This window comes from Amphichorda felina (assembly GCF_050947745.1).
Source record: "Amphichorda felina strain 45539 chromosome Unknown scaffold_2, whole genome shotgun sequence".
Classification (NCBI taxonomy): domain Eukaryota; kingdom Fungi; phylum Ascomycota; class Sordariomycetes; order Hypocreales; family Bionectriaceae; genus Amphichorda; species Amphichorda felina.
The window spans coordinates 3175599-3188963 of record NW_028145048.1 but is presented as its reverse complement, the minus strand read 5'-3'; the positions used below and the strand labels follow the sequence as shown (position 1 = coordinate 3188963).

The following is a 13365-nucleotide window of genomic DNA, read 5'->3' as shown; positions in this document are numbered from 1 at the left end:
CGCCCTCAGTGGACCTTTGCTAGAAACAGGTGAGATGCACGGTCAGGGGCATTCGAGCGGTGATGATTGGCGCCATTTTGATTGGCGGAGACAATCGCCTCACCGCAAACTCACCGAGAAGGAAGGACCCCGAGTCACCTGATATCCACAGGTGCGTGGGCCCACCCGCCCACTTCCTCGCCCACACAATTGCTTAGGGCAGGGCAACCCTCCCGCTAACAATTCTGCCGAACTTGGCCCATTCTCAGGTAGGGCACCGCAAAAACATCACCACCCACTTCCCAGTCACCTCGACGCAAAAACCGGAAAGCGACAACAGCCAACAACCGTCGCCATGCCTACCCGAACTTCGAAGACCCGCAAGCAGTACGTTCCCTTGCGACTGCTGGACGGTATTCTCTCGGATTGAGTAGAATTGCTTGTCCGGAGAATCATCGCCAGCAACATTCCCGTCGATGATACTTGATACCAGAGGCTGACCTTGTGACGATAGTCGCGGCCACGTCTCCGCCGGCAAGGGCCGCGTAGGCAAGCACCGCAAGCACCCCGGTGGTCGTGGTCTGGCTGGTGGTCAGCACCACCACCGTACCAACATGGACAAGGTTCGAGCGATGCCCTCCCGAGACAGCGAAGCGATCAGCCAGCGACGTCGAACGCACATTTTGAGGACTCGAGACTGACAAAAGGGCACAAATAGTACCATCCCGGTTACTTCGGTAAGGTTGGTATGCGGTACTTCCACAAGCAGGCCAACCCCTTCTGGAAGCCCATCATCAACCTCGACAAGGTACATTCAGCCCTCCCATTGACATTTGAGACGACCGATGGCATCCGGAAACCAGTGGGAGAAGAGAGACTGGAAAGAAATGCGTCGGAACGCTCGAATGTCGTCCAAATAAGAGATTAGCTGACCCGTTGCAGCTCTGGTCCCTTGTCCCCGTCGAGACCCGCGACGCCTACGTCAGCGGCGAGAAGAAGGACACCGTCCCCGTCCTCGACCTCCTGCCCCTCGGTTACTCCAAGGTCCTCGGAAAGGGCCGCCTCCCCGAGATCCCCCTGGTCGTGCGCGCGCGCTGGGTGAGCAAGCTGGCGGAGAAGAAGATCCAGGAGGCCGGTGGCGTCGTCGAGCTGGTGGCGTAAATTGGCAATGACGGCGAATAGATCGGAGGAGGAGGGAAGCGTGAGACGATGCTGCGGAGTTCGGTTCGGTTAACGTGTAAACGTGGACAACAACAAAAAGAAAGAAATCCTTTTACGAATACCTCTCTTGCTTTATCGTCCGCGAGGCCGCGCTGCGGGACCAGGCGGGCGGAAAGACCTCGCTGGCCGTGCGTGGACCACCCTCACCACCATGGATTTGTCTTTTGGTGATGGACGGCCGGGTCATGGGGAAATTTGGGATGGTCGGCTTCGAGCATTGCATCAGGGACTCTCGAATGGAGTTAACGAATAAAATCGATTTTGGCCCATTACCGATGACACCACCACCTTGACCAGCCCTAGGAAAAGTATACCTAAAATCCCAAATTGCTACCCTGAACGCCAGCATGTGCATATTATCTGTATATACAAGCAACCCATGTGTACGTATTGTCGACAGCTTCAAGCACAAAAACCCCTTCCAAACACAAAAACCCCTTCCAAGTATTGCGCCGTTATAATACAGGGTATCTATCTAAGCGTTCAGCATGTCCATCTCATTATCGTCCCCTAGCTCCTGGCTTGATGGATCATCGATCCTCAGGAACTCATGCTCCAGCGCCTCCTCGGCCGTGATGCGCCGGCTCGGGTCCAGTTCCATGCATCGCTCCAGGAAGCGAACAGCCAGTTTCTCCTCGGCAGTGAGAGGCTTGTCCTCGTTGCGGCAAGTGCTCCAGAGGATGATCTTCTCGAGGCTGAACCCCTGGGTGCCAACAGTGGGGATACTCGTCTCGAAGACACACCCATGCAGCAACCCGGCGCCCTTCATCCTCTTGGAGCCAAAGATGGTGGCGATCTCGATCATGGCCTCGACGTCGTCCGCTGAGTTGAAGAAGGGGAAGCGCTTCGAGAGGATGGTCAGCAGGATGACGCCAACGGACCAGATATCGATGGCAGTCGTCTGCTCGGTGCACTTGAAGAGCACCTCAGGAGCGCGGAAACCCCTGGTTCCGGCACGGTTGGCACGCTTGGACGGCCTCGTGTCGTTCTTCGGATGGCCAGGCTGGTTCTGGCCATTGGCCGTCTGAGCCCATACCGAGTTCACCTGGCGAGCACGGCGCGTCTCGCGGACCTCATGGCAGAGGCAGGGCTTCGTCTCCGTACCCTCCCGCTCGGCAAGGCCGAAGTCGACAAGAACACCATGCTGCGTGGCGGGATCGTAGAGGAAGTTGGTAGGCTTGATGTCGCGGTGAAGGATGTGGCGGGCATGGCAGCTCTTAAGCGCCGTGAACAGAGAGCGCAGGTAGATGGCAATGTCCGGGATGGTCATATCCCTGAAGTAGCTCCTGAAATCACTGTGACGAAAGTACGGTAGGATGGCGATGACCTGATCAGTGTGGCGGAAGGCGGTGATGAGGGGGCAGACGGCTGGGCAGTTGCGTAGGTCGTTGAGCAGGTCGAGCTCATTGAATATGCGGGAAGGTGACGAGGTTACGTAGATCTTCTTAATGGCGACATAGCGGTGAAGGCGACGAGGGGAGCGATGGGGGTTCTGATGTCGACGGACAGGTGGAGGAGTCCACTTGGTCGCCTCAATCTGGTCTTTCCAGTCATTATTGTAATAGTCGTAGAGCTTGTCCTCGGCCTTATAGACGGTTGAGAAAGTTCCTATGGGCGAATTGGTTAGTTGTTGCTAGGAAGCCGCAGGGATAGGATTCCAATCCACCTTCGCCTATACGTTTGATTAAGCGGTACTTCTTTGCAAAGCTCGGAAAATCCTCTTCCAGTCGGTTCATGTCGGCCATTACACTTCGGTCGACCTGCTCGTCGTCGGAGCTATCATACCCCTCCTCGTCTTCCTCGTCGTCTTCTTCCTCCTCCGGCTCCGGCTCCTGGTCCGGTTCATCGTCAATGTCACCTTGGATCTCCTCCGTGGCAATTCCAAACTCATCATCGTCCACAACTAGCGTATTCTCCTCGTCCACCACCTCCGTCTCCTCGGTTCGCACATCTTCGTGGATGGTAAAGGGTCGGTTGGCTACTGTTCCGGCAGCCATGGCCCGCAATTGCAGAGTGGAGTTGGGAGAATATTTTGGTTCGAAATTGCGCAGGAATAGCTCTGTCGTATCGGGAAATCAAAGTGTAAACGCTTCAATTCAGGGCCATTCAGTGGAGCAGAAAGTCGTAACGAACAGGCAGTTGTCGAGAAAGCATAAGTTCTTCTTTCATTAAGCATCACTCGTGGCCCGTGGGTGCAGGGATGTGAGGGCCTTTGCTAGTGGAGCTGAGCCCTGGAGTGACGCGACGGTTGGTGGTGGCAGGTCAATGGCGGGGCATCAGGCGCGTCAAACAAAACAAAAACAGCCGTTGCTGGGGCTCTGCGCCCAAATCACCATATCACAAGTCCACAACCACAATCACCATCGCCGCATCGCGACGCCCCCTCACAGCTAGCGGTCAACGGAAATCAGCTGCGGCCGGCCGCAAATACTAACCTCGCAGATTTCAATACCCGGCGCATACGACAACGAACCGGCTCCAACTTCTCCGCCCACGCGGCGACGAATGCGCCCACCATGGCGACCATCAATTTCGACATCAACGATGCGCTCAAGGACTACATGTCCGACCCGACGGCGATCCCGACGCCAGAGGCTGACAGTGCCCTTTTCGAGTGTGAAAATGAACCTGAGTTGCTCACCAACCCCGTCGTGAACGGGGTGCTCAACCCCATCGTGGATGCTGTCGCAGACAACCCAGACGCCATCATGCGTGCTGTGAATATAGACTCTCTACAGTTTCTGCTAAAGTAAGAACATCCTCTCTTATTTACTTCTCCTTCTGCATCCAAAAACACATCCTCACAGGCTTAACACAGGTACACCTCATATCTTCCAACGCATGCCCTCAGCAAGGTCTTTGACCTGGTCATGAGCGGTTTCAGCGCCGAAGCAGACGCCATACATGGTGACATCGACTCTCCCGACGACGAAGACACCCTTCCGCACCACAAACAGCTTCTTGAAATCTACGGATTTCTATTACAATGGACGATTGCGGCAGTGGAGACAAAGGCAGCCGAAAAGTCCTCCGTTGCTCCCGTTGCGAGAGGCCGAGGCAAGCCCAAGAAGGGCGCTTCCAAGGAGGGTACGTGGGACTCGACGACGCAACTCCAGGCCGCCCTCGAGATCATGTGCAAGGTCATGAGATTGAAGCTATCCAAGATCTTTTTGACCACAAGCGAGAGAGATACCTTCATTGGCCTCCTGACCCGGCCGGTGTACATGATCCTTGAGAGCGAGCAAAGATCCAAAAGCACACCCATCAGGATGCACTGTTTCAAGGTGCTGTGCGTCGCTGTGAAGCATCACGGGCATGGATATGGTAAGTGAGCCCAATATATGGAGGCGATGGCGTAACTGACATGTGCAGCGGCGCAAATCAACGTTATCCAGAACCTCACCTACTTTGAGCACCTGTCGGAGCCCATGGCCGAGTTTCTGCACATTCTGGCCGAAACATATGACTACCCGCAGCTTACCGACGAGGTCCTGCGCGAGATCAGCAACAAGGAATTCAACTCAAACGATACCAGAGGCCCCAAGTCGGTGTCGTCATTCATCACCAAACTCTCCGAGTTGACTCCAAGGCTAGTCATCAAACAGATGACGATGCTAGCAAAGCAATTAGATAGCGAGGTGAGTCCAGTCCCAAGATCTTGATATATTCTAAAGCTCACCAACTCAGTCCTACACCCTCCGCTGCGCTCTCATCGAAGTGTGCGGGAACATGATCTCACACCTGACAAAACAGGATGAGCGTAACGAGAACCACAAGACACAGCTCAATGCTTTCTTTGACGTTCTTGAGGAACGCTTCCTCGACATCAACCCCTACTGCCGCTGCAGGGTTCTTCAGGTTTATATGAAGCTCTGTGAGCTGGAGCAAAAGTTTCCTAAGCGCCGACAGAAGGCAGCCGAACTGGCGTGCCGGAGTCTTGAGGACAAGAGCAGCAACGTCCGTCGCAACGCCATCAAGCTTCTGGGCACCCTTATCAAGACTCACCCTTTCACCGTCATGCACGGAGCCCAGTTGTCCAAGAAGGAATGGCAGAGTCGGTACGATAAAGTGGAGGAAGAGCTGAACGCCCTGAAACCACCGCCGGGCGTGCCCGGATTTGGTGCGGAGAACACGGAGGTAGACGGCGGTCTCGTTGATGAAGCCACTCAGATCGGGTCACCCGAGAAGCCCAAGGCGATGACGGACGAGGAGAAGGCTACCGCCATCCAGAAAGCTCAAGAGGAAGCTGCTACAAGTGAGGCCATCGAGAAGCTCACCCTTACCAGGAGGTATTATAGCGAGGCGCTCCGGTTTATCGATGTTCTGCACGACGCGACTGGCACCATCTGCCAGCTGCTTGGAGCCCGAAACAAGAGCGAGGTTATTGAGGCCATCGACTATTTCGAGGTTGGTGATGCCTACGATATTGAGCAGAACAAGGTCGGTATCCGGCGCATGCTGCGGTTGATCTGGACCAAGGGCAACAGCGACGAGGGCAAGGGTGTGCAGACACACCTGATTGACTGCTACAAGCGCCTCTTCTTTGAGGCCCCTGATACATTCAGTCCTAACGACGCCGCTAACTACATCGCGCGCAACATGATCAGCTTGACTTTTGGCGCAACTCCTGCGGAGCTGACTTCACTGGAACAGCTGCTCGCCACCATGATGAAGGGCGGCATGATCCCCGAGGTTGTCGTTACCAAGCTCTGGCAGGTGTACGGCGTGCAGAAGCAGGAAATATCGCGGACACAGCGGCGAGGTGCCATCATCATCCTGGGCATGCTTGCTACAGCCAACCCCGAGATCGTCGTGGGCGAGATTGAGACGATGCTGCGTACAGGTCTTGCTGCTCACGGTCGCAACGATTTGCAGCTAGCCAAGTACACGTGCATTGCTCTCAGGAGGATCAATCCGACAGGTCGCCAGGGCAAGGAGTCGCCCGTCAAGTTTTCGCGTCTACCCAACGACCACGCCGTCTGCACGCGGCTAGCCGCTATCACTGAAGTCCAATCAGACAGCAAAGAGTGGTACGGCCTGGCAGAGCAGGCCATCAGCGCCATCTACGCCGTAGCAAAGCACCCAGACACCCTATGTTCGCAGATGATCCGACGCAAAACGAAAAACGTCTTTGGCCAGCCTCAATCTCGTCCTACCTCACGCGACGAGACGATGCAGCTCACCCAGCAGCTTACCCAGACCATCGACCCTCACCTCTCGGACCCCACCATGACGCAACTCGGAAGCCAGCTCGACAAGCCCAAGAATCGCGAAAACGCAATTAGCTTGTCCCAGCTGCTCTTTATTGTGGGCCATGTCGCGATCAAGCAAATCGTCCACTTGGAGCTTTGCGAGCTAGACTTCAAGAGACGGAAGCAGGAGAAGGAGAAGCTCGCATCAACCTCCAACAAGGATGACAAGGAAAAGGAGGAAGCAGACGAGCTGGATCTCATCGGCGGTACCACCGAGGACGACTTTACCGAGGCCATGACACACATTCGCGAGAGGGAGCTCCTCTATGGGCCTAACTCGCTTCTAAGATTGTTTGGGCCACTCGTGTCCGAGATCTGTGCCAATAACACGACATACGCCGACAAAGGGCTGCAGGGCGCAGCCACGTTGTGCCTAGCAAAGCTCATGTGTGTCTCGGCCGAGTACTGCGAGACGAATCTGCCTTTACTCATCACCATTATGGAACGTTCGCCAGACGCCATTGTCCGCTCCAACGCGGTGATTGCGCTGGGCGATATGGCGGTCAGCTTCAACCACCTAATTGATGAGAATACGGACTTCCTGTACCGACGTCTGGCAGACTCGGACGCGTCCGTGAAGCGGACGTGTCTCATGACGCTAACGTTCCTGATTCTGGCCGGACAGGTCAAGGTCAAGGGTCAGCTCGGCGAGATGGCCAAGTGTCTTGAGGATGAAGACCGGCGCATTGCGGACCTGGCCCGGATGTTCTTCACGGAGCTCAGCACTAAGGACAATGCCGTGTACAACCACTTTGTCGACATGTTTGGATTGCTCAGCGGCGGGCAGATGGAGGAGGAGAACTTCCGACGGATCGTGCGGTTCCTGCTCGGCTTTGTGGAGAAGGTGAGCACCCCTTGTTTTTCACCATTGTATCGGTATAGGAGACTCACCATGACAGGACAAACACGCCAAGCAGCTGGCCGAGAAGCTGGCAGCACGACTGGGACGTTGCGAGACGGAGCGACAGTGGAACGACGTTGCGTTTGCGCTGGGTCTGTTGCCTCACAAGAACGAGGACATTGCCAAAATTGTGTCCGAAGGCTTCAAGATGGTGCAGGCGGCTGCTTGAGGGTGTGTACATGGATAGATGACATGGGCAATGTATATACGGGGTGTATTGGGCTTCGAAGCGGGCATATGGGACACGGCCGGTTGCACGTGTTTTTGTTTACTATAATTGATGAACTAGAGACGTTTGTAGTGACGACCGTTGAACGTCGAAGCGCCACGAGTGTGTTTGTACTATAGGCGCACGTGGAAAACTTTTCTCTGGACATCACTGGGACTAGATGAAATAATCTAGGCCTGGTTTCGGCACTAGCCCTAATCATCAGGTTAATTGTAAGAAATCTAAGTAGGCGACCGTAGGGGATTGTAGCTGTAGTTGGATCCTCATTGCCTAGTTCATACCCCCAGTGATAGTGTTTTGATCAAAATAGCGGCTTGTTCGGTTGGCAAACGCGCGAACATTATAAACTGGTTACAGACTAGTATTGTAAGTCCTTGTTATTGATCTAGGTCATTGTCTACTTCAAAACAACGTGGTTGCGAACAAATTGTGTTTAAGCTTCAGGGTAGGTGACTCGTCATCATTGCGTCGGGGGGGGGAGGGCATCTACATCCCGCCACAGGGATAAGAAAACGGCTGGAAACGTTGTCCCGTGCCTTTGAAATACTTGGGCGGGAAAACAAGGGCGGCTGCATAACCACACAAAGACGCACGCAAGAGCACATAATCGCTCCCCCTTACCGACGACAATGGCGCGGGCAAAGCCAAATAAACGCCTATGCGTTGAGATAGAGTCCAAGGTCGACGTTGTCCAGCATGTTACCACCCGGCCGGGGTAACTCCAACAATGGGTACCTCGCCCCCCAGTGTTGTTTGGTGGGTGGACCAGGTACCGTGGGCTGCAGCAGGGATATCCGGCGTTTGCGTCCGAAAAGTACAAAAGGGCGGGGGTGCCCGCCTCGAAACTCAGAGGGACGTGGGCGAGCGCTGAGTTTAAATAACTGAGATCGAATGCATTGAGGTGCATGTCCCTGCTTCAAAGACATTATCAAGCGCATCTTCGACACTGAACCTTTTCACTTTTTTATCCTAATTTTTATATTCCATTTTCTATCGGTTCTTACCACCAGCTCCAGGTTGTCCGACACTGATCCCACCCGAAGGATCCAGTTAGGGGCCAAGACCCGGAGCAACGTTCCGGCGACTCCGACAGGCTCTCCCATTGTCTTCTCCAATTCACGTGACCTGGCGTCCCGCCGGCGAACGCCTGGACACCGCACCGCCGCCGCCGCTTGTAGCTCCACCAACAAATCGAGGTGGTGCACACTGCACTCCGGGCCCAGCTCGAAGCTCTTCCCAGCTCCCGGAATCTACGACACTTCCGAAGCCCAGCACCACCAATTCATCGCGCCAGGCTTCAAAACTCTAGAGATTTGTCTGTCGATTTGATTGCATTAGTCCTCTGCGACATTTATCTGCGGTTTGCCCTCGTCTGCGCGCTTTGCAGCGAGGCCATGGGCGGCTTGGCTAGAGCTCCAAGTTCGACGAGACGGATTGTGACTGGGGAAGCTCTTTAGGTGCATCCCCATCAGCCATCAGTGCGCCGCTGCGACGCCTAGCTGACTGTTACTCTACAGAGGGAGAGAGAGAGAGAGAGCGTTGGCAGACAGCCGCCACCATGTACGACAAGGTTTTCCATTTAGGCACGCGCCTCCACTACCCCATCACCGTCACCAAGCTGCTCAAGTCCCCCGGCGACACCATTAAGAAGCAGGAGAACATCATAGAGTACAAGTTCTCCTGGCGCCGGCGCATCAGCGATGATGAGTGGGTCGACGAGACCACCTACACCGAGTACGACAGCCCCGCCGAGGGCACCCTCAAGGAATGGCGCATCAGGGAGGGCATGGTCATCAGCGCCGACGTGCCATGCATGACCGTTGAGGAGGCGTGCGGCCACGAAGTCCAGATTTCAGGCCTGTGCAGCTTGTGTGGCGCTGACATGACTGAGATTAACTGGGCGAGCGAGGAACGCGACATGGACCGCGCCAATATTAACATGACACATGACCAGATAGGGCTTATGGTCAGTGAGAGTGTCGCTACGAGGGCCGAGCACGAATCACAGAAGCGTCTTCTTAAGAACCGCAAGCTGAGCCTCGTCGTCGATCTTGACCAGACCATTATCCACGCCTGTATCGATCCCACTGTTGGCGAGTGGCAGAGCGACCCCAACAACCCCAACCATGACGCTGTCAAGGACGTCAAGTCTTTCCAGCTGAGCGATGACGGACCCCGTGGCATCACTAGTGGCTGTACTTACTATATCAAATTGCGCCCTGGTCTGCGGGAGTTCCTCGAAGAAGTCAGCAATATGTACGAGCTGCATGTGTATACTATGGGCACCCGTGCCTACGCACAAAATATCGCACGTATTGTCGATCCGGATCGAAAGCTATTTGGCAACCGCGTCATCAGCCGCGACGAGAATGGTAGTATCACTGCCAAGACTTTACAACGTTTATTTCCAGTCAGCACCAACATGGTCGTCATCATCGATGACCGTGCGGATGTTTGGCCGATGAACCGCCCGAATCTCATCAAGGTCTCCCCATACGATTTCTTCAAGGGCATTGGCGATATCAATTCGAGCTTCCTGCCTAAGAGGACGGATATCCTGCCAGCTGCACCAAAAACGAACGGCACGACACCACCGGATACATCGGAGGCGGAATCTAAGAAAGCTGCTCCGGAGGCCTCATCAGAGGCGGCAAGTAAGGCGTCACCTCTGGATGAGCTGGTACGGATGAGTAGTGGTGATGACGAGGCTAGCCTTAGGGTCCAAGCCGAAGAGCAGGAGAAGACTCTGGAGAAGCAACTGCACGACCGCCCACTGCAGCATATGCAGGAGGAACTGGACAAGGAAGAAGAGACACAGGAGTCGGAGACAGGAGGGTCGTCACCAGGGCACCACCGGAACCTCCTCAGCGACGACGACGAGGAGCTCATTACCCTCCAAGACCACCTGACTGACCTGCACAGCGCCTTTTACGAAACATATGATCGGAGGAGGCGTGAACGCAGGAAAGGGGATCCAAGGCACAGACCTGGGAATGGAGCACTTCGACGTACGTCCGTTGAAGAGGCCGTAGATTTGTCATTGGTGCCGGACGTGGGAGATATCCTAGATGACATCAAGTCCAGTGTGTTGGAAGGGCTGGTCATCGTCTTGTCTGGGCTGGTGCCTCTGGGGGTCAATGTGGAGGAGTCGGACATCGGGATGCAGGCACAGAGCTTCGGCGCGCAGGTCCTCGACATTATATCTAAACGAGTGACGCATCTGGTTGTTGCATCGTCGCGGCCGCGCACGAAAAAGGTGCAACAGGCTGCCAAGATTCCCAGCATCCGCATCGTCAACCAGAACTGGCTGCAGGACTGCCTCAGCCAATGGCGGCGGCTGGACGAGAGCCCCTACTACATCAGTGTGGCTAGCGCAGATCGCGAGCGCGGCGGCGACACGACCGAGGAGCCGTCGGAGGATGACGATGACGCTGCCATCAAGGGCCTTGATAACATGGACTGGGAGGAGGCGGATGACCACGAGATCCAGGAACTGCTGGGCATGGACTCGGATGATGACCTGGACAGCGAAGACGACGATGAGAGCAAATCGTCAACGTCGGGGAGCGGCAGCGAGTCAGAAGGGAGCGAGTCGGACAAGAGCTCGGTTAAACAGGGCACGAAGCGCAAGGCCTCCACCGATGACGCAGAAGAAGAACCGGAGGGGGAGAGCGTGCTGGCTAAGAAGCAGCGTGTGGCGCGTAACCGGGGTGCTTCAGGTCTGCGGTCCGCCTTCACGACGAATGGGGACGACGAAGGTGATGAGGGCAGTAGCCTCCCGACACCGGGCCCAACGACGGGCGACGAGTCACAGCAGCCGGAAGAAGGCGGGGAGCTCGACGAGGAGGACGAGCTGGAGAGGGATCTGTTGGCTGAGCTCGAGGCGGCCGGGGACTGATGGCGGATGATCGGGGCCTGGAGTTTTTGGAGACGGTTGGCAGCGACTAGGAGCCTCTACTTGCTCTATGTTCTCATAGTTGGTTGATTGATGTTCGCGGGTAAATAGGCAGGGACGGGATGGCTTGGCGGCCGGCGTCGTGTGTTTCTAGATGATGTATCAGCGACCGGGGAGTTTTCTCTGCTTTTGTTTCTTGCCTCCAGTATTCACAAGCACCATAATTCTTTCGCTGGAAGGGCATGGGGGTGATGGGTCCGACGTTCAATAAAGATACAGGTACTTAACAGTGAACACGTGCTACTAAATACCACTGGCAAGTCTCAACATTGTGATGATCCGCGTACCTCCACTTGTGAATCAGAGGCGATGAAGTTCAAGCTGGTGTCAGCCTTTTGCAACGATATGCTAATACGGCCTCAGCGTCCTCTCCACTAGAGCCCAAGTCCATCGGGGACTAGGATGATCTGGGAGAAATGAGGGGTGAATCTGGCCTAGGAACCATGGCCAGGGACAGGAGAAGTTTATGTGGGTGGGAGACATAGTTCGGCGCTCTCCGAAGTGACTGGTAGGGCGCAACTGGGGCGGGCAGTATAATTTAATGATGGGTTAATCAGAAGACAGGATAACCGGACCGAGGAACGTTGGTATCGAGGGCCCGTGGGGGATTCCGTTTGTTCGTTAGGTCCAGCTGTTTTATGGAAACTTGGTTGGACACCATCATTCTCCATCACTTGTTTAGACAACACCCGCAGTGTAATTCAATGCAATTCTCTTGTTGACTCAAGAAAAACGAGGTTTGTCTTATATGTACACAACACGCCCATCGCCTGTTCCCTTCTATTCCTTGGTCGCCTGGGGCGCCACCGCGTACGTCGGCCTCACAAACCTGCCAGAGAATGTTAGAACTGGGCCCTTCCCATCTACCAGATCCCCCCTGGGGAGAGAGGTGAGGGAAGCAGAAGAACATACCTGTCCGAGTTGTAGACCTTGAGGTTCTCGCCTAGCAGCTCCTTCTCGCGCGCCTGGTCGGCCCAGTACCGTCGAACCTGATCGCGGTCCTCCTCGGCCTGGAGGAGAGGGGTGAGGTAAATGCGTGACCACATCTTTTCGCGGCCGAGCTCCCTGTTGGCAGAATGGGTTAGCAGGCGGTTCATACTTCGAAGTAATGCACCCATCCACGGGGGATGGACCCATTGGGATGCCGGCCCGCCCTGGTCCGTGAATGTGGATGGACGCGGTTCGGGAATCGATCGATGAATATCTATTTCGGGGTGTGCAGCTTGGGGAGTGTAGACGTACTTCATCTCGCGCATGCCGACGATGAGCTTGTACCAGCCGTAGGCCATGATGCCGCCCATTCCGAGTAGTAGAACGCCGGGACGGAAGCCCTTGGCGGGGAGGTTGCGCTGCGAATGTTTTAGCCCCCCTCGTTACTCTGACCACCCCAATCCCAGCCTCCTTGGAAGGAGTGATTCTCCCCCTCGGCCTCGGTGACGCACCTTGTACTGGACGGGGCCGTAGCCGCCCTTGGGGGGCATGTCCTGAGCCATGGTGGGCGGTCGGTCTCGCGGGGATGCGCGGGCGGTCGAGGTCGGTCAATTGGGGTTGAGAATGCGGTCCGTGGTCGTCGCTGCGCAGATCCGGGGTGCTGGAGGCTGATCTGCGCCCGTGTGCGTCGTCGTGGGGATGGCAGAGGTCGTCGTGATTGATTGCGAGACCCCGAGGTGAGTGTTTTGCTGACCATTGGAACGTCCAAGCTGCGTGATTACATAAGGTAGTGAACAGATGGTATTGTGGGGCCCCGCCCGCCGCGCTCTTGGTTTCTCGCCGAATTGGAGAGTCACTGACCATCATCACCTGGTGATGAGGCTCTTTGCATCCAGAC

The 13365-nt window shown here is 55.6% G+C and overlaps 5 protein-coding genes across 5 annotated transcripts; 3 read left to right on the top strand and 2 right to left on the bottom strand.

Moving 5' to 3' along the window:
* Positions 1-334: 334 nt before the first annotated feature.
* Positions 335-1140, top strand: RPL28 (60S ribosomal protein uL15; the record flags this gene model as incomplete). Its single annotated transcript, XM_083192011.1, has 4 exons — positions 335-366; positions 494-602; positions 698-787; positions 922-1140. 4 exons carry the CDS (start codon positions 335-337, stop codon positions 1138-1140), a joined length of 450 nt encoding a protein of 149 aa, XP_083053225.1.
* A 535-nt stretch (positions 1141-1675) lies between these two features.
* Positions 1676-3197, bottom strand: CDC7 (serine/threonine protein kinase CDC7; the record flags this gene model as incomplete). The annotated part of the gene is made up of 2 exons (XM_083192010.1): positions 1676-2808; positions 2867-3197. 2 exons carry the CDS (start codon positions 3195-3197, stop codon positions 1676-1678), a joined length of 1464 nt encoding a protein of 487 aa, XP_083053224.1.
* A 519-nt stretch (positions 3198-3716) lies between these two features.
* Positions 3717-7522, top strand: cnd1 (condensin subunit YCS4; the record flags this gene model as incomplete). The annotated part of the gene is made up of 5 exons (XM_083192009.1): positions 3717-3949; positions 4019-4524; positions 4573-4838; positions 4888-7296; positions 7352-7522. 5 exons carry the CDS (start codon positions 3717-3719, stop codon positions 7520-7522), a joined length of 3585 nt encoding a protein of 1194 aa, XP_083053223.1.
* Positions 7523-9140: 1618 nt separating this feature from the next.
* Positions 9141-11480, top strand: fcp1 (protein serine/threonine phosphatase; the record flags this gene model as incomplete). Its single annotated transcript, XM_083192008.1, has 1 exon — positions 9141-11480. One exon carries the CDS (start codon positions 9141-9143, stop codon positions 11478-11480), a length of 2340 nt encoding a protein of 779 aa, XP_083053222.1.
* Positions 11481-12317: 837 nt separating this feature from the next.
* Positions 12318-13030, bottom strand: ACO1O0_002541 (NADH-ubiquinone oxidoreductase subunit GRIM-19; the record flags this gene model as incomplete). The annotated part of the gene is made up of 3 exons (XM_083192007.1): positions 12318-12366; positions 12450-12886; positions 12980-13030. The coding sequence occupies 3 exons, from the start codon at positions 13028-13030 to the stop codon at positions 12318-12320; spliced, it is 537 nt and encodes a 178-aa protein (XP_083053221.1).
* Between the last annotated feature and the right edge of the window lie 335 nt (positions 13031-13365).